We start from the raw sequence: 25000 nt of genomic DNA on the forward strand, positions 1-25000 counted from the left end.
CCCAACAGCCAACTTTATCAAATGAAATGAGTGTAGTAAACTCAAAATTGACTGAAAGTTAATTCAACTCATTTGAAAAGAGTTTTGAACTCAGGGTTGATGGTAATGAGTTAATTAAATACCTCATTACTTCAACTTAAATGGAGTAAGTTTACAGTACTCATATAGATTAGTTTAACTCAAATGGTTTGTAGCAATTGGTTTCCTTAACCTATTGGGTTTTACAGTACTCAGTTGGTTTGAGTTCTCTTTATTTATTGGGTTTTACTCAAACTGCTTCGTGTTCTCACATGGATTAGGTTCACAGTACTCATTAGGATTTTTTTTTTAACTCAAACGGTTTGAGTTACCTTAACTTTTGTGGTTTCACAGTGTAACATTTCAGGGCTCAACAATAAGGACTGCCCGCTGGTCCAGGGTCAGCGTGCAAGATGCTCGGGACAGTATACAGAATGGTTACTGGCCCAATCGGGGCCAGTGCTGCCTTGTCACTAAAGTTTAATTTGGCTGTGACTGTTTGTCAATTGCATGTTTTCATGCCTAGACGTTTGTTTCGGAACCTGTCTCGTTTGCCCAGTAAGCGCGGTTCGTGGCATATGTGAATCCTGCAACTGTGCTCGAGTCCGCGTCAAAACAATCGGTCTGAGATCGCCAGAATAAGGTGGTCTTGGCTCGATTGAGCGGATCGATTGTAGTGAAACAAAACAATCCAGGCTATAATACAGTGTATTATGGTTGTGTGATAGACATATATTCAGCTATATGAAGAGAGAATGATGAGTAGGGCAGGATGTTATTTCTACCAGAAAATGTGCGTTTCATGTCTAATATGAAAGTGAAATCATGCTGAAATATTACAGAGTGCCGTTTTTGATCGATATTACCATCTGGTAATTTCTCCATATTATAATCTTATATTTTGTATAATGCCAACTGTTTTGTTCATTTCGACACCTTGAAACCAGGAGGCTGAGCAGGAGGCTAAAACACCTGAAATGTTGTTTTGGTCATTCTAAAACGCCTTAACCGTTTCAGTATTAGTGTTATTATATTGTTAATTACCACCAGAATCAAGAGCGTCTGTGCTCCGCGTCTCGCGCTTTCAAATGCCGCCTTCATTGCGTGTCAGCACTGTCTTCTGAGGCCAGAGTCATTTATTAAACAAAGAAAATACTCACACGGCTTCTCCTACTGCAGCAAATTCAGTGTTTACTATTGATATTTGGCGCTAGTTAATCAGGAAGTGACGATTTTTTTCATTTGCACGTCTTTTATGCGATAATACAGTTGTGCGCATAAATTGTATTCACATTTTTGGATGGAAACATAGCGATTGATGACACAAGCGTGCTCAGGCTCGCAAAGGCAACGTGAGTGTGGGACGAGGGGGAGGAGAGAGCCTGAGCATGATTCAGGTTGTGTTATGTCGGTATTCTGACTCATGTAACTGTTGGCTGTAAATTGAGGGCTTTTCTCACTCGTGTCTCACGTAAAACACATTTCAGACTTATGAATAAAGCTGCTCCTTCTCATACTTGAACCTCCACATTAAAGTTCCTGAAAGCAAAGAAGGTCAAGGTGCTCCAGGATTGGCCAGCCCAGTCACCAGACATGAACATTATTGAGCATGTCTGGGCTAAGATGAAGGAGGAGGCATTCAAGATGAATCCAAAGCATCTTGAGAAACTCAGTCCTGCAAAAACGATTTCTTCTTCATTCCAGATGACTTTATTAATCAGTGATTTGAGTCATGTCAGAGATGTATGGATGCAGTCCTCCAAGCTCATGATGGAGTCAGACACAATATTCATTCTGTCTCCACTGCAGCAGGACTTTATATTCTATACTGGACATTATTTCTGTTAAGTGACAAGACTTTTGTCTAAGCAAAGTCAGAGCTTACTGTCCTAATTAAATCATTAAAAATGAAGGCATGATCATATTTTATTTTGGTAATATAAGCATATATTATATATATATTTGGTAATATAAGCCTTTGCCTTTCATATAAGCCACTTCTGATACCAAATGATCAACTAGAAGTCAAGTTATTATTTGTTCTTCCAAAAATTGGATAGGCGACAAGAGTAGTGTATTATTGTAGTCGACTTTCTTATGTACTGAACAGTTTAAAAAAGGATGGATAAAAGACAAACAGCAGGCGCATCTACAGCCGTCAGCCACCATAACAAAAAGACAGACTTTCAGCACGTTCATTACTGAAAGTGCGATGACAACACTGCAATGAGTCACAGGATAATCCAGGCCTTTCCACACAATAGACGACACATGACTGTCTGTTTACAGAAGGAATGTACAGGAAGAGCGCATCCTACATTACAGCAATGACATCCTGATAGCACTACTGATTGTTACTTTATAGTCTAATTTAAATATTAAACTACATCTTAAGATATTTTAATAAGCCTTAAATTGGTAGTTCACCCCAAAAATGACATTTTACTCACTATTCAATGATTGAATTGAACACAAAAGAAGATATTTTGTTGAATGCTGAAGACCTGTAACCATTGACTTTCATAGTGGGATAAACAAATACTACGGAAGTCAATGGTTACAGGTTTCCAGCATTTTTCAAAATATCTTCTTTTGTGTTTAACTGGTGAAAGAAACCCAAACATGTTTGGAACAAGTAAAGGGTGAGTAAATGATGATTATTTTAATTTCTTGGTGAACTATGCCTTTTAAGATTCGGTGGATCACTGATAAATAATAAGCAAAAAATGTAATTGGTTTCAATGGTAATTTGGTGAGAGGTTTTGAAAACATGTCAAATCATTAAAAATCTAATAAACAAGCATGACATTTTTTTACTACTACAATCATATGAGTATATTTCAGATATGCCATATTTAGCAAATTGTAAACGGATACACGTTGGCAAAATAAATATATCGAACCTTAAAAAATATAAAATATGACAAAGCATTTGAGGAAAAAAAACATTTAAGGTGTTTATCTAGTTAAGATTTTAAACTCTCTTTTTTCCTAACATATTTTGATCATTTCTTATGCATTTTGAAACATTAAGATCATATATATTTATGTGTTTCTAGATATTGACTAGTCCACAAAATAGTTAGTTTGACAAAAAAAAAAATAAATAAATAAATAAGGTAAAGACATTAGAATTTGATTTAAAAAAAAATAATTATGAAAAAATGTTAGACAAATTATAAAAAAATAAATGTTGAAGACCTATTGGAAATTACAAAAATAAATGTCAGACATTTATTCATTTATTTTCCTTCAGCTTAGTCTCTTTGTGTTAAAGACATATTAGAAAATGACAAAAAAGTTAAAGACATTTGATTAAAATATCAAATTAGAAAAAACTTTTAAAGACCTATTAGAAAATACAAAAACAATTTGAAAAATCATATTAACTTTTTTATATTTAATGTTTTTAATAATTTTTTAAATCTAATTTTTTACATTTTTAGTAGTTTATAGTAAGTCTTTAACATTTTTTATATTTGATCTTTTTAAAGACTTACTAGAAATCACAAAAGACATCCTGAAGACATATTAAAAATTACAATAATAAAAAATACATATTTAATAAAATATATTAAATTACAATAAATTACAGACCTATTGACAGACCTAAAAATTAAGACCAAAATGAAATATGAAATAACATATCAAATTACAAAAAATAACTAAAAAGTTGGACATATTAGAAAATCAAAAAAATAATAATAAAATAAAGACATATATAGTTTTATCCAAATATTTTTTTTAAATTGTAATTTCTATAATGTCTTTAATTATATATATATATATATATATATATATATATATATATATATATATATATATATATATATATATATATATATATATATATATATATATATATATATATATATATAAATATATATATATATATTTGATCGTTTTAAAGGCTAACTAAGTAAAAAAAATGTTTTGTTGGACATATTTGATTAAAAATATCAAATTAGAAAAAAAATGAAGAAATGGAGGGAGGACCAGGATCAAAACTGCTGCTGTAGAATAAAATGTTTATTGCTGACATGGGATTACTTGTGTAAACTTCCTACTCATTTGCTGATTATGCTATTTTTGTGATGCAGAAACTACAGATGGCATCACAGGATCCAGTTATAAAAATCAATTTGTTGCATGCAAAATGTCAGATTTTGGCAACTTTTAAGAATAAATTTAAGTGTTAAATCTCAATAAGCATATTTAAATATAAAGTCTGCATCCTCGAACAGAACATCACTTTATGAGTATTTTATTGTTTTATGTGAGAGAAAAAAAATATGATTGTCTTATATATGTTATGTAACATCCAATTAAAAAGGTTTACATTTACATTACAAAACTGCAATAATATATAAAACAGTTAAGGAACCATGTAATAAAGCAGAAACTAAACATTTCTGTCCCTCCAAAATTTTGCAGAGACAAAAAGTGCATATGAAGAAATTACAATAAAAAATGTTAGACATATTTGATTAAATACATTAAATCACAAAAAAAATAAAGAAATATTAGAAAATCCAAAAAAATTAAAGACATAATTTTATACAAATATTAATTTTTTGTCATTTCTAGTATGCATTTAATATTTTTATATATTAGATATTTAATATATTTAAAGGCTAACTAAATTACAAAAAAAGTTATTAAAATATCCAATTAGACAATAATAAAGAAATATTACAAAACTGTCAAAGACATTGGAAAATACACAAAAAAATATTTGATTAACCTTTTTATATTTCATACTTTAAATATTTCTAACTTTTTTTAGTAATTTATAGTATGACTTTAACATACTACAAATGACCTTTGACCTTTTTTAAAGACTTTTGCAAAACAAATGTTAAAGACATAATAGATTTTCATAATGACGTATAAAAAAATTTAATCACTACTTGAGGTGAACGCCTGTCAACATAATAAAAACTGGAGAAACCAGTCACCCTTAACTTTAGCCTTTACATCTGCATTACATCGCTTGTAAAGAATGTCTGGAATATTCTAGATGACGTGCTGATGGCCACAGGTACAGGCAGCCAGAACAACCAGTCGGACCACAAGAACAAAGTCAGATTATGCGTGAGCAAACAGATTCCTCGAGTGCCTACACACACACACACACACACACACACACACACACAGGCAACTGAACAAGAGGTTAAACAAACAGGAACGAATGAGGCTTTAATGAGACAATTCTACAACCCTGTTAAGAGCTGCCGGAGTCAATAATGACTGTATAACTGGACTGATTCTGGACATGTGCCCTGAACCCTATTCAACCTGCTGAATAATTCATGATGATGATTATCACTTTCGCTTCAGTGTCACGGAGATTCACACTTACATTTAGGCAATGCGCAACAGATGTTGGGTTTCTTTTCTTTCTCTTTTCATCCCATCTGGGGTGATGTTGAGTCTTCATTTGACCACAACTTTCTGTGCTTCTGCAAATTAGATTATTTTTGGTGACAAATCTTAGTTTGACACACATTGTGGGAAAACGCTTTTTTTTTTATTCAACAATACACTGTGGGCAAATTTACACTACCTGACAAAAGTCTTGTCACCTATCCAAGTTTTCAGAAGAACAAATAATAACTTGGCTTCAGACGTGGCTTATATGAAAGGCAAAGGCCTCTAGATTACGCTTATTTACCAAAATAAAATAGGATCATGCCTTGATTTGTAATCATTTAATTAGGACAGTAAGGAGTGACTTTAATTAGACAGAAGTCCTGCATTTAACAGAAATAATGTCCAGTATAGATTATAAAGTCCTGCTGCAGTGGAGACAGAATGAATATTGCGTCTGACTCCATCATGAGCTTGCCCGACTGCATCCATACATCTGCACTGAGACCGGTTACTCACTGAAGCTAAGCAGGGCTGAGCCTGGTTAGTACCTGGATGGGAGACCACTAGGGAACACTAGGTTGCTGTTGGAAGTGGTGTTAGTGAGGCCAGTAGGAAGCGCTCAACCTGTGGTCTGTGTGAGTCCTCATCCCCAGTAAAAATGAAGGGGACACTACACTGTCAGTGAGCGCCGTCTTTCGGATGAGACGTTAAACCGAGGTCCTGACTCTCTGTGGTCATTAAAAATCCCATGGCACTTCTCGTGAAAAGAGCAGGGGTGTAACCCTGGTGTCCTGGCCAAAGTCCCTCTATCGGCCCTTACAATCATGGCCTCCCAATCATCCCCTTCCACCGAATTGGGTCTATCCAAGTGTGCCGCAAGCCTGCGTTTGAGTGAAGGTTTCGGCCGTTAGATCGCCCCCTGGGGGCTGGCTGCAGTACAAGTCATAAAGCCCGCCTCCTCCGTGTTAATGAAGGAGACTTGAGCCCAAATAAAAAAAAGTATTACACTTGCAATAAAATGTCCCGAAAGATAGTTCTGGTCGATTAAGGCACTGGTTATTGTGCTGAAATAGGTGCAGATCTTCATTTTTGTAAACAGTTTGTTTTTAGCAGTAATTTAATGCTGGGCGTGTCATCGTGATTGACAGCTGTGATTGACAGTTTCTCAAAGCGCGGCGTCTGAGCTTCGGCAGGAGACTGAAGTAGACTGAAATGTTATTATTCGATTTCTGTGTTATTTTACCATGACAAAATGAGTTCAGCAGTAAACTATAGTTTCTGACATACATGATCCTGGTGGAACACTGTTTATTCGCTAAGTTCAGGGCTTTTTTCGGGCTTTATTAGTTTGCTGATACACGCCTAGCCACCCAGATAGCAAAACACAGTTCCGGCTAGATTCTCGCCTGCCGGAGACTTATCTCTTAGAGCTCAGACTGACTAATGTTACCTCTGCTGGACCTACTCCGGATGCCTGGACTCACTACCCGATTCCAGTCCGAGTCAATCGAGCCAGATGCGGCGGCCGAGCGAGCAGGCGCTGCCGCATGCGAGCCGGAATCAGCCCGCGACGCCGCGAGTAAGTTGTGCGCTGCGGCCTGGAGCTGGCGCGATTGAATATATAAAACCCTCATATTTGTTAACGTTATTACATCCATCTGTGTTGATATGACAGCAAACGCATGCTGAGAAGTTCGGGGGGCGTAGTTGATTTTACATAACGCGTTTGATTGGAAGCTCGACTCTGCTCATTTTCGCGGCTCCTCCTCTGGCTCCATCAGACAGTCCTTCTGCGCATGTCTGGCTCCAATTTCAGCAGTCTTTTGCGACAGTTTGTGCCCGTCAAGCAGGCGTTTTGCCCTCAAGGCGTTCAATGGGAAAAAGGGCTGTCGCGTCGTCCATATTTTTTACAGTCATTGGGTCTATCACTGTCTCTCCACTCCATCAGAAGCTGGTGTGTGGTGGCGCCGTTGTCCTGTGGCTGCCGTCGCATCATCCAAGTGGATGCTGCACACCAGTGGTGGTGTGAAGAGACCCCCCTCATGATTGTGAAGCGCTTTGGGTGTATGGCCAAACACATTAAATGCGCTATTTAAATACACATTACATTACATTACACTCACTGATTAACAAAGTCATCTGGAATGGCAAAGAAACGTTCCTGCAGGACTCCCAGAGTTAATCAAGATTCTTTGGATTCATCTTCAATGCCTCCTTCTTCATCTTACCTTAGACATGCTCAATAATGTTCATGTCTGGTGACTGGGCTGGCCAATCCTGGAGCACCTTGACCTTCTTTGCTTTGATGTGGAGGCTGAAGTATGAGGAGCGCTATCCTGCTGAGGAATTCGTCCTCTCCTGTAGTTTGTAATGCGATGGGCAGCACAAATGTCTTGATACCTCAGACTGTTGATGTTGGCATCCACTCTGCAGATCTCTCTGCCCCATACTGAACGTAAGCCCAAACCATGATGTTTCCTTCACCAAACTTGACTGATTTCTATCAGAATCTTGGGTCCATGCAGGTTCCAATAGGTCTTTTGCACTATTTGTGAGGATTGGGATGCAGATCAACAGATGATTCATCAGAAAAGTAGACCTTCTGCCACTTTTCCAAATGATCAACTAGAAGTCAAGTTATTATTTGTTGTTCTTACAACTGGGATCAACAACAAGACTTTTATCAGGTAGTGTTCTACCCTTTCGTTATGTCGGTGGCTGCTTTTGCCCCACTGACTTCCATTATAATGACATTTTTGGATTGCAAAGCCATGACCTTTGTGCACTTACCTTGTTGTTTTTGAACCTCAGCTCTTAAAATATGGTAAAAAGATACCATAATGCCATAAAAAATAGGGTTAGGGTTTAATTTAGGTAAATTTTCACTTTAGGGTTAGGGTTAACATGACTAATGCATTGATTTACCGTAATGCTGATCTGAAGTAAACAAATGACCCTTGGCCAGAAGCTGCTTAGAGCTGATTTAACTCATTTCATCATTTAATTAACAGGCAAATTAACTGTTGTTTAACGAAGTCAACATTTAAATATATTGAATTATAATAACAGAGATACAGTGGCTCAGTGGTGAGCACTGTCGACTCACAGCAGAAAGGTTGCTGGTTCAAGCCTCGGCCGGGCCAGTTGGCATTTCTGTGTGGAGTTTGCATGTTCTCCCCGTGTTTGTGTGGGTTTCCTCCGGGTGCTCCGGTTTCCCCCACAGTCCAAACTGTCCAAATTGGAGAAACCAAATTTGCCGTAGTGTACGAGTGTGAATGAGTGTATGGTTGCTTCCCAGTACTGGGTTGCAGCTGGAAGGGCATCCGCTGTGTAAGACATATGCTGGATAAGTTGGTGGTTCATTCCGCTGTGGTGACCTCTGATGAATAACTGACTAAGCCGAAGGAAAAGTAATGAATGATAACCATCTTCTTTAAAGGAGCTGAAATTGATTTTCACATTAGATTGATCGCATGTCTTTGTTATTGTCTGTATATTTCTGTAAAGCTGCTTTAAATCCATTAGTACCCTATAAAGCTTAAACTAATGCAACTTTCTTCAAGTAGATTATTAAATCAACTGGAGTACTCTAATCGAAAACGTCAGAAATCATTGATTCAGAATCTGTGGCCGCAAGCTTCCAGTGAAGTAAACACTGAGTTACGCTGACTGAAGCCCGTTTCTTTTATTGATAGTACGTAATGTGTTCACATAACATTAGCAAGAAAACAAAACAATCCTATTGTTAGCCTTCGCTGAAATGCTGTAGACACAACATTAGTTGATCTGATTGTTGAAGCACATTGTACCGAAGCAGAGAGAGTGTGTAATGGTGATAAAACAGGATAACAGAAGATTATGTTGGCGGAGAAAACAGACGGAGAGGCTTGAGCTGACTGTCTTTATCCGGCCAGTTAATTGGCTCTTAGAAGTGACAGTTTACCAGAGTTCAGAAAATCCCTTAGCTGACGCACGGTGATTAAGACTCACTGATACAAACACACGCCCAGGCAGAGAAACAGCACGTTTTGACCCCTGACTGATGAAGTCAGAGATCCTTACACACCTGCTGTGTTTACTAGGGCCCCATTTAGATCATAATGATCCGCATCCACACTAGCGTTTCATCTAGCATATCTGAATATATCTCTGTCCACACTACGCCACCAAAAACGTATATATTGTTTAACGTCTATCAAACGTATATCACTCTGGGCATGCGTGTTCTAGTATAAACAGAAAGCATGCGTCTTGCTCGGCATTTGGTTTTTGTTAGTGAACAAACACCGGTTTAACATTAAACGCAATGTCAAAGAAAGCAAGAGAGGTATTTTTGTGGACAGGCGACGAGGTCGAGTTGTTACTAAACGTAATAAATGAATAACTGCACAATGACACCTAAAACAGAAAATAGTGCAAACAACGCTCCCATTTCTGTGTCCATGTTGTTGTTTACAGTGAAGGCTGGTCTGCTGTCTTCCGGTAGCGTTAAAGCCATGTGTTATAGTCATGTGATAGGGGCTTGACGAATAAGGGAAGGATACGCAACGACACAAAAGCCCCAATCAGGTAGCGAATCTCAGAAGCCGGAGCAGCAGCGTTTCAGAATGAAAACGGCCTGTCCAGCGTTTCTAAAACTCTCCGTTTTCGGCGCTCGAAAACTCCGGCGTAGTGTGGACGGATGGCGTAATCGTAGCAAAACTTATGCATTTTCAAACTAAATGCATTAGTGTAGACGGGGCCTAGGAATGTCCCAATCAGGTTTTTTTGGCCCTTAAATCCTAGTCATTTGATTTTGAGTATCTGCCGATAGCAAAACCTGAGCCCATACTTCTATAATGGTCCGTTTCCATTGAGTGGCACAGTACGATATGAGTCAACCTTCATCAGGCTTGCGTTTCCACTGCTAAAAGGGTACCAATGGTACTCTTTTGGTGGGCGTGGTGTACGACAAAGTTTCAGTCAATGTCATTGTTGCTTGAGAAAATGTCAAAATAAAGCTATACAAACCGTTCACACATCATATGAGAAGCTCTTCTCACAAAACAAATGCTTTATACACAATTACTTGTGTAAATTTGTAAAAATAATTAAGTTAACTTTATCTGTTTGTGTTGGGACAACTTGAAGGAATTGGATAGATTACTACCCGGATAGAGGACAAGTAGTCACCAGCATGCTTTGTGTGGAATTAAATTAAGTTGATCAATAGCACCTCAGCTTTTAAATGCAGGTAAAGGAACGGTTCACATTTGTAATCCAGAAGTGTGGTTTAGAAGCACTTTTCATCTTGTATTTGTTCACCTGGGGTTCTGAGGAATGTGTTAGCAGCACTTTTGCACTGTTAAACAAACATTGTGATGCTAAAACGGCTAAATGCTTAGCAACCAGAAGCCAATCCCGTACCTTATAGTCACATACTTCAGAGTGGCATGGAAACACAGTGCTTTGTAAATACTGTATTGTTTCAGCATGAGGAAAATGTCAACTGGTGTCAAAAGAGAAAAGGGGAGTTTTACATCTACCTTTATAGAATGAAATTAAAGTCCATTCAGGATAAACTTGATAGTATAGTCTGTAAAATATACAGAATGTCCTTTATGTTAATGGGTTGCTCGTTGTTTGTTTGTTCAGTCAATGCCACTGACACTGTGAATATGGAAATCAGGAGGTTAACTGAGAGTTTAGCAATGCAAAGTGTGAGATGGAAGTTTAGGAATAACCAGGATGAACAGTTCACTTCAGATAAAGCACATAACCCAGAATTTTGTTTTCTGAATGACACCAAGTTCATTATTTCAAGTGTAAAACGCCTTTAAAAATACCAAAAAAATTAACAGACTCCTTATTTAGAACGTGAATTACCCGGTTATGGTTTAGGGTGCAAAATGATACCGTCTTATGTTATGTCTACAAATGCATTTATATTTTGCATACAGTGTATTCAATTACTTAATGCTGTATGTCGTACAGATTTGAATGTTTTTTTAAGAAAAAAAAAAAAAAATCATTTAAAAATTGAGGGGTGCAGGAAGGTGGGATCAAATTATCATAATTTGTTTTATTTACAGATTATGAAGTTTACTCTAGCATTATTATTGAGATCTTACAGATGTTGATCGACCTTAAAGTTTGCCTTGATTGTTCAGCATTCGCACTTTACCATTGCACACACTTTGCAACATTTTATTTGTCAAGATTGAGTCTCTTTAACCCTTACTGCACATTTACTTTAAGACATAAGAGAGGAGCTAATTTTAATTAATTTTGTGTTTTGGACTATTAAAACTATTTGCCTTAGTAATGTTGGTAACAAAATAAGGTGGCTAAATAAATAAAAATCCTAATATTCTTACATGGGTCGTAGAAAAATATTCAACAATTATCAACACTGAATGATATGAAACAAGATATCGTGACCTTTTTTTTTTTTCTGAAATGTATACAATGAAAAAGACTTTTTTCAGACTGCTTTTAAGCCATAGTTTGCTGCTCGCAGACAGCGATGTTGATGCCTTGATTGGCAAGTCAACAAATACAGGAGTGACTAAACTATACACACTGCATACCAGTCCACTTTGAGCATTCCTTAAAATATTACTGCTATGAAGTGAAGTCATTTGGAGAATTCATAATTCATTTCCATCACAGGGGCATACTTTTGATTTACATACGTGGGAATTATTTGTGTTGGTGCAAAAATGTGACCACTTCCTCTTTACTTCTCTCAAACACAGTGTGAAATTCACTCAGAACACTTGATGCACATATTACTGCACACAACATGTTATTTCACACACTATTAATAGTAAGCAGTGAACTGTATATTTCCGATTCTATCTCAACATCGGTCTCTCCAGAAAGCACCAGTCCTTTCAGAAATCCGCCTCATCTCGAAATATGAACTATCAAATGGGATGTTTGATGATTAAAAACATGTTTGAGGTCTGTGGACCGATGTTCTCTGTTCAGCATCTGTCTCTGAATATTTGGTGAAGCCAATTTGACACACTCGAGTGAAAAAGAACAAGTGCTTGTCAAGCTTGACGACAAGTGTGCAGCCATATGCTTTCACAAAACCCCCAAAACATTCCCATCTCAATGTTTTTCAGATTTTATGACCAGACGCCTTGCCCACACCCAAACATGTTTGTCTGTGATGTCTTAGACTGTTGGTGATTAAAACAAAATACTACTAGCTTTAGTATAGGAAACGGCAAACTTAAAGGGCTCTTAATTTTCTCTTTCAAATAGAGCTTTTCATGCCATCTGGTGAAATTGTATTCGTTTCTGTTAAGGAAAGTGAAGCGAGCCTGTCACGTATGGTTTTACCCATACTCGGAATTGCTCCTCTGCTTTTAACCCATCCGAATGCACACACATTTTGACTGAGTGAAAAAACACACATGAACACACAGTGAGCCAACACCCACAGCAGTGGGAAGCTAATGCTATCAAAGAGAAAGCTGAGACCATTGGGTTACCGGTCTGACTTACTAACCATTAGGCTCAGCTGTTTGCGTAGAGTTGTGTAGTGTTGTTTTTGTAAAGTTAGTCGAGTCATTCCACTAAACTATTTTCACAAATCTGATCAGAGAAAATAACCTGACATGACCAGGTGTTCAGCTCTAAAAGTGAAAGTGCGTGCAACAACTGTGCAACAACATTCAACTGAACAACATTCGCTCTTTTTGGCTCACTACAGACCACTTATGCTGCGTTCACACCAGACGCGGAACGCGCGTCAAGTGCGAGTGATTTACATGTTAAGTCAATGCAATAAAATAGACGCGATACACGCGAATGGTGCGGCGTGAATGACGCGAATTGCACGAATTGTCCTGTGCGAAAAGCGAAATACACGCGAATGGCGCAGCGCGAATTGAGTGTTTTGTGCGTTTGACACATTTGACATGCGTTTCGCGCGAATCTCTCGAGTTCGAAAATCTGAACTTCAGCAGACATTCGCGTTAACAAATCAGCAGCTTGCTCTTGTGGGGGTGTGATTGTGACGTATCGCCTGTTCATCAAACTGGGCTTGGCTCAATCAGAAGCACCGCTGAAAGCCTCCATCATCCAGGTTCAGTCTCTGGAGGAGTTTATGTGCTCACAGAGCTGGATGCACCTCTGCAAGGATGTAGTGGACTCAGACACGGCCCTAAAAGTATCAACGCTGTTTTTCAGCCTTCATAAAGCACATTAACACTGTTATTTTCTTCATAAAATCCATGTTAGACATTTAGCTATGAAGCTAGAGTCACCGGGCAGACAGAAGCCCTGCCCATCATGCGAATCTGCATCTGTTCTGAAGTGAATTTGACGTACGAATGAAGCGGATTTGACGTGCGAATGAATCGGGGTTAGACGCGCGAATGAAGCGAGTAACTTCAAATGTTCACGTGGCTATTTACGCGCGAATAGCGCGATTTATCCGCGTGTTCCACGTCTGGTGTGAAGACAGCATTATGCTGCTGCATTCTGGATCAGCTGCAGAGGCTTCATGGCAGTACCAAGAATAGCAAAGTCAACTAAAGGAGGTTGAGCCTTCTTATATATGGCACCTTAACTTTGGAATAGCCTTCTTAAGGTTGTCAGAGGCTCAGACACACCTTTTTAGTTCAAAACAAGATTAAAGACTTATCTTTTTAGTAAAGCATACACACATAACTTTAGGATGCGCAAGTAAAGCATGACTTGACCAGGTCTAAACAAGCAGTCCTAAAATTGAAATGTCTAACAGTGTGACATTCACTCTTTTTGGCTCGTTACAGACCACTCATGTTGCCGCATTCTGGATCAGCTCCAAAGGCTTCATGGTAGTACCCTGAATAGCAAAGTCCACTAAAGGAGGTCTAGCCTTCTTGCATATGGCTCCCTAACTCTAGAATAGCCTTCCTGATATTTCTTTCACAAAACCCCACAACATTCCCATCTCAATGTTTTTCGGATTTTATGAGCAGACGCCTTGTCCAAACCCAAACATGTTTGTTTAAGACAGTTTAGTCTGCTGGTGATTAAAAAACATAGCTTTAGCTTCTAGCTTCAATATAGTAAACAGCAAACTTAAAGTGCTCCTATACTTCCCTTTTCAAATAGGTTTTTTTTTTTGCCATCTGGTGAAATTGTATTCATTTTGCAATATATGAAGTAAAGTGACCCTTTGTTAAGTGTGGTTTTACCCATACTCGAAATTGCTCCTTAGCTTTTAACCCATTCAAGTGTGTGCACAAATTTTGAGTGAGGAGTGAAAGTGCACACACACACACAGCCAAAGATGCTTCAAGCTCCCTGGGTATCAAAGATGGAGAGAATGCAATTCATGCCAGGGAATCAAACCTGCAACCTTCGGGCTACCGGTGTGATTCACTAACCATTAGGCTTGGCTGTTTAAGTAGAGTTGAGTAGTGCAGAGCTGTTTGTGCAGAAATGGTCAAGTCATTTCACTAAACCATTTTTGCAAATCAGATCAGAGAAAAAAACATGATATGACCAGATGCAAACAAGCCTTAAAAGTGAAAGTTCTTGCAACAACATTCACTCTTTTTGGCTGAGCCTTCTTACCGACAGCTTGTTGTCAAAGAAGAAGGCATCCAGCAGTTTGACGATGTACTGGTGGTTGCAGGAAGCCAAGATGTCAATTTCCACCATATAGTCTTCCAGCTCCTCCTCACTTTTGGTTTCGATCACTTTGGCTGCAGCTAGAACTCCGGTTTCTTTATTCTGGGCCTGAAAGGCAAGAAAGGCAAGGAAGGCTTCATTATATAGCACATTTCATACACAATGCTAATTAAAAGTGCTTTACATAAACAAGAATCAAAGAAACAAGTATACGAAATAAAAATGATTAAAAACAGATTAAAATGTATTGAAACGGTTATAAAGGAATGAAAAAGAAAAGAAAGCCTTAATAGTGCGATCTGTGGGATGTAGCAAAGTGCTTATTTAGTAAAGGTACAGCTAAACAGATGAGTTTTCAGTCTTGATTTGAATGTGCCCAACGTTGGAGCACATCTGATCATTTCTGGAAGCTGATTCCAACAGCAAGGGGCGCTGTTGGTAGCTGAAGGCAGAATCACCCTGCTTTGACTGAACCCCTGGTATTTCTAATTTACTTGATCGTAATGATGAAATGATAGACAAGTTTTAAAACAAAAGTCAAAATGACCCACTTTGTTACAGCCAGCTGTTATTTATATTCCACCCTTGTCCCTTCGGTCTAGTTAATTCACCAGAGAAGCACATTTTATTTTGAAATGTAATATGCAAAATGGCAATGTATTTATGTATTTAAATTAGCATTTTCCAAGACATACAGTTGAAGTCAGAATTATTAGCCCCTCTGAATTATTAAACCCGTTTATTTTTCTTCCCAAATTTTTGTTTAATGAAGAGATTTTTTTTCAGCATATTTCTAAACATAATAGTTTTAAAAACTCATTTCTAATAACTGATTTATTTTATCTTTGCCATGATGACAGTAAACAATATTTCACTAGACATTTTTCAAGTGACATTTAAAGGCTTAACTAGGTTAATTAGGTTAACTAGACAGGATAGGGTAATTAGGCAAGTTACTGTATAAGGATGGTTTGTTCTGTAGACTATTGAAAAAAAATTGCTTAAAGGGGCTAATAATTTTGACCTTAAAATGGTGTTTAAAAAAATTAAAAACTGCTTTTATTCTAGCCAAACTAAAACAAATAAGACTTTCTCCAGAAGATAAAATATTATCAGACATACTGAGAAAATTTCCTTGCTCTGTTAAACATCATTAGGTAAATATTTAAAAAAGAAAAAAATTTCAAGGGGAACTTCAATTGTATGTGCAAAGTCTGGTTAAAAAACAGAAAACTGAATTTTATTTGCTATTTCAAACCACAGTGTTCAAAATGTGAATTAAATACTAATTAAATTTTTTATTAGTTGTCTGAGAGAATTTTCAAACAACATTGACCCAACATGTGTTTTAAAACTTCTTAAGAGTGAGTGTCAATGCATTAAAATATATGTATTTATTCACTTATACATTTGGCTCAGAATGCATTTTGAAATACACATTCAATTTTGCTGCAAACATCCCATAGTGGTGTAACGATGAAAACGCAAACATTTTGCAAATTATAAAGTGGTAAAATTGGTATTTAATTTACATATAAAAGCTGTGATGTAAATTATATAATAAAATTTTCATTTTGCACAAAAATTTGAACATATTCACTCAACAGCAACTAATCAGCCAATCACATGGCAGCAACTCAATGCATTTAGGCATGTAGACATGTTCAAAATAATTTGCTTCAGTTCAAACCGAGCATCAGAATGGGGAGGAAAGCTGATTTAAGAGACGTTAAATGTGGGATGGTTGTTGGTGCCAGACGGTCTGGTCTAAGTATTTCAGAAGCTGCTGATCTACTAGGATTTTCACGGACAACCATCTCTAGGGTTTACAGAGAATGGTCAGAAAAAGAGAACATATCCAGTGAGCGGCAGTTCAGTGCGTGCAAATGTCTTGTTGATGCCAGAGGTCAGAGGAGAATGGCCAGACTGGTTCCAGCTGATAAAAAGCCAACAGTAACTCAAATAACCACTCGATACAACAGAGGTCTGCAGAAGAGAATCTCTGAACACACAACACGTCCAACCTTAAAGCGGATGGGCTACAGCAGCAGAAGACCACACCGGGTGCCGCTCCTGTCAGCTAAGAACAGGAAACTGAGGCTTCAATTCACACAGGCTCACCAACTTTGGACAATAGAAAATTGGAAAAATGTTGTCTGGTCTTGATTTCTGCTGCGACATTCAGATGGTAGGAGCAGAATTTGAATTTATGCCACAAAGTATTAAGGCAGTTCTGAAGGCAAAAGCGGTCCAAGCCCGTACTAGAAAGGTGTACAGTACCTAATAAAGTGGCCGGTGAGTGTTAATACATTTTTCATTTTGCATTCCAGTTTTGCATAAAATTTAATGTTGCTTCTCATATGCATTTGAGCCTGGGGTTATTATTGATTAGACAATTATTTTCTATTTTAAAGAAAGATGATTAACATTGCTGAATTGCTGCAAGTGTCAATACAACCCAAAAACAAAACGAAAAATAATGTTATGTTTATGTTCTAAGAAAGCTACTTCATCTAGAGGCCTTTATACCACTTCTACACAAAGTGTTTTAGAAAAAGACTCTTGCAAGTTTATTTTGATCAATGAAATGTAAACAACATATATTTACAACATATTGAATAAATAAGAAAATGACTACAAGCATCTTCATCATTTTAAATCATATTTTTACGTTAATATTGTGCAAAAGGTTTACCAACATTTACATTTTTATTACACACAAAGGTTTTACTTAATCACCCAAAGCACCGCTTCCCCAAAATATATTACCTTTAAATTAAAATGGGGAGTCTCTAATCAAAATACATTATAATATACAGTACAAAATGTACACCATCTTTTGTGCGTGAGATCTGACAATGCTGTGAGAAACTTTGCTTTAGCATGCAGTGCTAATAAGGTGGAGGGATCATTGTGGTTTTTACAGGAAACCGTGTTGCCAAATTACTTAAAAACGAGACTTCCGCTTTTTATAAATGATTATTATGAAATGTGATTTAGCAAGGACAAAAGTAGGATGGGTTGAAATGTTTCTAAAATACAGTTTTATTTACATAATCAAATGCTGTATTCTCTGTGGTTGCCTTGGCAGGTCTTGGTTGTTTTTGGGTGGATCTGAGGACATTACTGTGCAGTTGCTAGGGTTATGCAGAGTCGTCACACTGTGCAAATGGTCCAGATGAGTCACACGCTGATGTGATGTTGACATTATAAACACCATAACTAACATCTATCTTCTGACTTCTGTTCGATGAAACAACAGGAAAAGAAACTCCCTGGTCTAAAATCTGCACCCAAAAGCAATCACTTCGTGCACAAACCCAAATCAAGCTCAAACCTACAGCATTTATTTTCAACCCAATCCCTGAATGTAAATGGCACGGATGTGTCTGTCAGACATGGCTACAGCCCTCAGTCAGGAAAAAATTCTATTGGCTTGCTGATGGATTGAGCATTAGTTTAATTTTGTTATTTTTTTATTACTTTATATTATCACATGCCTGATGGATATACAATATTTCTGTGTTCAGCTTTCAATTGTAAGCAATGAATTGACAAAAAGCATGATAGCTAAATCTAAATTAAACTGAAAACCTAATAAAAAAAAGAGAATTTCTCTTAAGCGCATAAATTACTGAAATGACTCTGTGATGATCACTGTAACCTGGGGCTGGGCAATTAATCGAATTGAATTCACAATAGCGAATACGTCTTTTTACGGAGGCATGGTGAGGTTTGTAGCAAATCTATGACTGTGTTGTAAATGCTGCTCCATAAACATGTGCTGGAGATTTAGTAGAACTGAGAAAATGTGCATGAAAACGATCATCCAGTTCTATCTATGATCCAAGGTCAATAATACCAACCCGACCAGCGTCGACCTCTACTGAAGTTTTGGACCTGCACCCATTCGATTTCAGATTTATCCATATCCGAAGGCCAAAAACAGTACTTCCATCTTCCTTTTATGACCATAAATTCTGTGACATAAACACGTCCCTAACATTAACTGACCCTTAAACATGCCAATACCACTAAACCTGTGCCTACCCTAACTATAACCTACTCTTTGACCACCCATCCCACTAAACCTTTTTCCTAGCCTTAACTAGTCCCTTAAACTTCCCATAACTCTAAACCTTTCTAAAGCTTATAGAAGCCAATACCACTAAACCTGTTCCAAACGTTGACCCACTCTTAAACCCATATGTACCACTACACCTAAACCTTCAACATTAACCCACTCATTCCACTATACTTGTCAGTGACCTTAGAGCCCTCATTAACTGACCTTTACCATATAAACTATCTTTTCTGAACACCCATAAACCAACCCATAGTCAACACAGTCCTACCCATAACCTTTACCCACTTTTTACCCACCCATACAAATAAAGCCAACTATACTACCAAACCTGTCCATAACCTTAACCAGTCCCAAAAACTTCCCATAACACCAAACTTCCCCATACCTAAACATTATCCCACCGATACCACTAAACCTGTGCCAAACATCAATCTGCTCTTAAACCCACATGCGACACTAAACTGGTCTCCAACATAAACCCATTCCAGTATATCTGTCACTGACCTTACAGCACCTGTAAAGCCATACCATGTAATAATATTTTCTGAACACACCGCTGAATGAAACCATCCAACTAAAGCTGTCCTACACTAACGGCAACCCACTTTTTAATCCATACATAAAACTTAACCTCATTCTTAAAGTAGCCTTTACTACCAAACCAGTCACTAAACTTAACCAGTCCTTAATCCTGCCCTTAATCCTACCACTACTCCTGTGCATACCTTAACCATAACCCATCATTTGACTGACCCATACCACTAAACCTCACCCAGCCTAGACTTAGACCTAGTCCAACCCAAACCTATCTCCAACATTAAGCTATTCATTACATTATACCTGTCCCTGACCTTGGAGCCTTCATAAACCCACCCGTACAATGTAGACAATCTTTTCTGAACACACCTAATACAACTAAAGCTTAACCCATTCTTAAAGTGGCCTACAGTATACTATCAAACCTGCCTATACCAATAAACCTGTGCCTACCCTATCTATAGCCCACTCTATCTCCAACATTAACCCACTCATTCCACTATATCTGTCTTTGACCTTAGAGCACTTGTAAACCTACCCATACAAGGTAAACAAACTTTTCTAAACAAACCCAATGCAATATAAGCTTAATCCATACTTAAAGTGGCCTATACTACCAAACGTGTCTCTAACCTAAACCAGTCTTCAAACCTGCCCATACAACTAAACCTGTGCATAACTTTAACCAGTCCCTAAACTACTAAACTTTTTCCCAGCCTTAACCAGTCCCTAAAACACATAACAGCAAAATTTGCATACCTTAATATTAATCCATTCATAACAGCAAACCCGCTCCAAACTTTAACCTGCACTTAAACCCACATGTACCACTACACCTAAACCTATCCCCAACATTAACCACCTCATCACCTCATATTCCACTATATCTGTCCCTGACATTAGAACACTCCTACCCATACCTTTTCTGAAAAAACATATAAACCCACCTATACAACTAAAGCTGTCCTAGCCTAACCATACCCGCTTTTTAACCCGTTCCTAAAGCGGCCTATACTACGAAACCTGCCCCTAACCTTAACTAGTTCTTTAACCTGCCCATACCACTTAACCTGTGCCTAGCCTAACCAAAACCCACTCTTTGACCCACCCATATTGTACCACCGAACCTGTGCCTAACCTTAACCAGTCCCTAAACCTTCCCATAACACCAAAACTAACCCACTCATTCCACTACACCTGACCTTAGAGCACTCTTAAACCTTTCCATACCATATAAACCAGTGGTTCTCAAACGTTTTTCATCAAGTACCACCTCAGAAAAAAATTGTCTCTCCCAGTATCACCAAAATGAGCAAAATTGAAATACAGTAGCGCAGAAGGCCCAGTAAAGCAGCTACAACTCTGCACCATTAAAAAAAATGGCAGATTATATCAGAAATATAGGCTATATGTCATATATGACATATTATATACATCATTTTTGACATATTTTGAAATGTGTGTAGCATGTACATGACATATTTCATTCCTCCGCGTACCACTAGAAGTAAGCCTGCGTACCACTAGTGGTACACGTACCACAGTTTGAGAACCACTGATATAAACAATCTTTTCTGAACACACCTATAAACCAACCCATACAATTAAAGCTGTCCTACCCATAACCTTTACCCACTTTTTAACCCACCCGAACAAATAAACACACCTCCAATCTTAACCCGCTCTTAAAGTGACCTATACTACCCTAACCCACTCCTAACCTTGACCCACCAACCCTTAAACTCAAGTGTATAATTAGACGTCTAACACAATAAAATTTAATCAACTTCAAAAGCTTTACAATTCAAGCCACTATTAGCATTTTCAACCAAGCTTTCTCATGCCAACGTAATTTTTCTTGACATATTTGCCATCTAGTTTACATTTGAAAACTGAGGGGACAATTTTGCGTTTGGACAGTACAAGATCTACACAGACACACTGCTGAAAAACACTTTCAAGAGCTCATCTCCTCAAAGAAGCATAACCATAAATAAAGCCCCAAATCCACTTACATATCCATTGAGAGGATTATGGCACCTGCTCAAGGGGATGGAGCACAAGTCAAAGCTTTTCATCACAGCTAAATATCCCGCAAGGCCATCTCAACACCCTGACCAATAACAGCAGAACAGTGCACTTTTCAACCCTGCAATGTCACGTAATGGCAGCTTTAACACATCTATTAAAAAGGAAACACCTCTGTTTACATCTCTTCAAACCACACCTTATGAAACAGCTTGAGTTTGTTCCATGGACTTGAAATCACCTATATGGTTTATGTCAAGAAAATGTAGGTTTTTATTGATTTTCTTTTTGATTTCAGAAAGTTTTAAAAGCTAGATTATAGCAGGTAAGGCTTACGTAAATGTTTGGTAGTCATGGGTTAGTAGTCACCACCAGTGTTGGGGAAAGTAAGCTTTGAAAGTAATTAGAGCTGTGAACCTACACTGGTCTCACGGTTCGGTTCACTTAAGATTATCAGGCCATCGATTCAGTTTGATTCGATATCTCGATGCATTAACGATGCTTTCCATACACAATTTTATATTTTACTTCACTGCACAAGACAAATGTAAATATATTTATATATTATTTGTAGTACAACTTGGCGACGCAGTGGCGCAGTTGGTAGCACGTTCGCCTCACAGCAAGAAGGTCGCTGGGTCGCTGATTTGATCTTCGGCTCAGTTGGCGTTTCTGTGTGGAGTTTGCATGTTGTCCCTGCGTTCGCATGGGTTTCCTCCGGGTACTCCGGTTTCCCCCACAGTCCAAAGACATGCGGTACAGGTGAATTGGGTAGGCTAAATTGTCCGTAATGTATGAGTGTGTGTATGTGTGGATGTTTCCCAGAGATGGGTTGTGGCTGGAAGGGCATCCGCTGCGTAAAAACTTGCTGGATAAGTTGGCGGTTCATTCCGCTGTGGCGACCCCTGATTAATAAAGGGACTAAGCCGACAAGAAAATGAATGTAGTACAACTTTTTTATTTTGAATTTTAATAGTTTGTCTTGCGTTTACATAAATTTCATATGTGAATAGCCAAAATTACGAGTGTCAGTCTTTTAAATGTGATTAATCACAATTAATTGCAAAAAAAAAAAAAAGTGTGATTAATTAGTAAATTTGTTTTAGCGATTGACAGCACTAAATATACAATATTGGGAGGTCAATGGATGCAGGTTTTCCGCCTACTTCAAAATATCAACTTTAATGTTGCCAAAGAGACTCATTAAAGTTTGAAACCACACAAGGATGAGTAAACAGTGAGTGTAGTTTCATTTTTGTATGAGCGATCCCTTTTAATGGTTTCATGCGAATGGGTGGAAATTGTGAAACTATGATTAACACAATGAGGCCTGAACTATTTATATACGGTGTAGTTGAAACGCAGAATTTGTTCATCTCCACCCAGACGCTCTTATCATTGTGAAGCCAACAGCACTGAACGCTGGTGATTAGCAGATCTCACAGCTCGACGTCGCTAACATGCGTTTCCATTTCAAACGTCACACACACACACTCACAACAACCAGGTTCACTTCACACTGATCCACACGTCAAACTTCAGCCCCTGACAGACAGGCATTCAGGTCTAACAGCTGGCGTTGCATTCACACGTGTTCTGTCAATAATTCACATTTAATCAGCCAGTCAGCATTAACTACAACACATAGCAGAAGAAAACAGGAAGAGGGTTCACTCTTCCTCTAAACACCATCAGAAATCTTTGCACTCTGCACTTAGGTTTATGAGAAAGAGCTGTGAGTGAAAGAATCCTACTGAACTCCTGCCAACTCAATGGGTTTGTTTACATGGACACCAATAATACGGTTTTAAAGTCCTCAGTCACTTGTTTAAATGACTATTGGCCAATAGCTTTAACTTCATTGGTAATGAAATGTTTTGAGAGACTGATTAACCTATCACCTCCATCCTGACCACTTCACTTGACCGATTTCAGTTTGCCTATTGGCCAAACAGGTCTACTGCTGATGCCATATCCATTCCACTGCATTTGAGCCTGGAACATTCGGAGGGAAGAAATACATCGGTATGGATGCTGTTTGTTGATTTTAGCTCTGCTTTTAATACTATTATTCCTCAGCACATGGTCAATAAATAGGGTATATGCGGAGCTAGTGTTTCTTCCCATACTGATAAACTTCCAGTGAATGGTTAATGTGACTTTTTTTCTAATTTCTACGGTTCCTTTTACAGCATCGATGTTGTAATGTAATTAAAACACAATCAGTTAAATAGACTTTGGCATTCATTTAGTTGTTCGAGCGTAAAATGAGATGAAAAGCCATTTACAAGCATAAAATAAATGTTCATATTTTAAAGACATGGAAAGGGAAAATTTAATTTAATGCAGTGCTTCGTGTACATTCTGAGACTCACTTTATATTGGATATCAGTCAGGCAGTGGAGATCACAAATTTTTAAATAAAACAAACCCTAAACATGCCGATTTGGCAACTGAATGCAGTTTACAGGAAGCACTTAACCCAGGTAACTGACAAATTAAAAGTCCTTTTGCATATACCCTATTGGCAATATAATAACTATAATAACAAACTGTGCAATAGTTATTTATTCATTCTTGTCGGCTTTAGTACCTTTATTAATCCGGGGTCGCCACAGCGAAATGAACCGCCAACTTATCCAGCAAGTTTTTACGCAGCGGATGCCCGTCCAGCCGTAACCCATCACTTGGAAACATCCACACACATTCACACACACACTCATACACTACGGACAATTAAGCCTACCCAATTCACCTGTACCACACAGAAACGCCAACTGAGCCGAGGCTTGAACCAGCGACCTTCTTGCTGTAAGGCGACAGCACTACCTACTGCGCCACTGCTTTGCCCGCAATAGTTATTTAAGTATTCATTTATTCCTTTCTGTGATTTCTTAAAATTAGGTTATATTTTAAATAATTATATATGCATGAAATTACAAAAGCTTATTTATTAATTATAATTATATCTTTATGTTCTTGTTGGGTCTGATGCAACATAATTTTGCTCTGCCTTACAATGTCTTGTGATGTTTTGAATGACAAAAATAAAGGAAACTGAACTGAAACGTAGTCATTCCCCCGGTTTCACAAACAAGGTTTAAGGCTAGTCAAGATTAAACTGAATGTTTGACCGGTCTCAACTCGAAATAACTTGCAGGGAGATGTCTTAAAATACGTCAGTGTCATTTTTTTGTCTCCAGATGCACACCAGTAATATTTTTTTCTAAGGTAATTTTATAAATGTGACTTAAATAGCATAAATTATCTAAGGTCAAGTCCTGGCTTAATCCAAGCGCCTTTTGTGAAACTGGGCCATTGAGTATGTTTACATGGACA

At 37.8% G+C, this 25000-nt stretch overlaps 1 protein-coding gene across 1 annotated transcript in view; it reads right to left on the reverse strand.

The window, feature by feature from the left end:
• The window catches only part of stk10 (serine/threonine kinase 10), an 83329-nt gene that overhangs the window by 50637 nt on the left and 7692 nt on the right, over positions 1–25000 (reverse strand). The window contains 1 exon segment of the mRNA NM_201133.2: positions 14953–15117. Within this exon segment, the coding sequence (NP_957427.2) occupies positions 14953–15117 (165 nt within the window).

This window comes from Danio rerio, chromosome 21, assembly GCF_049306965.1.
Source record: "Danio rerio strain Tuebingen ecotype United States chromosome 21, GRCz12tu, whole genome shotgun sequence".
Lineage (NCBI taxonomy): Eukaryota > Metazoa > Chordata > Actinopteri > Cypriniformes > Danionidae > Danio > Danio rerio.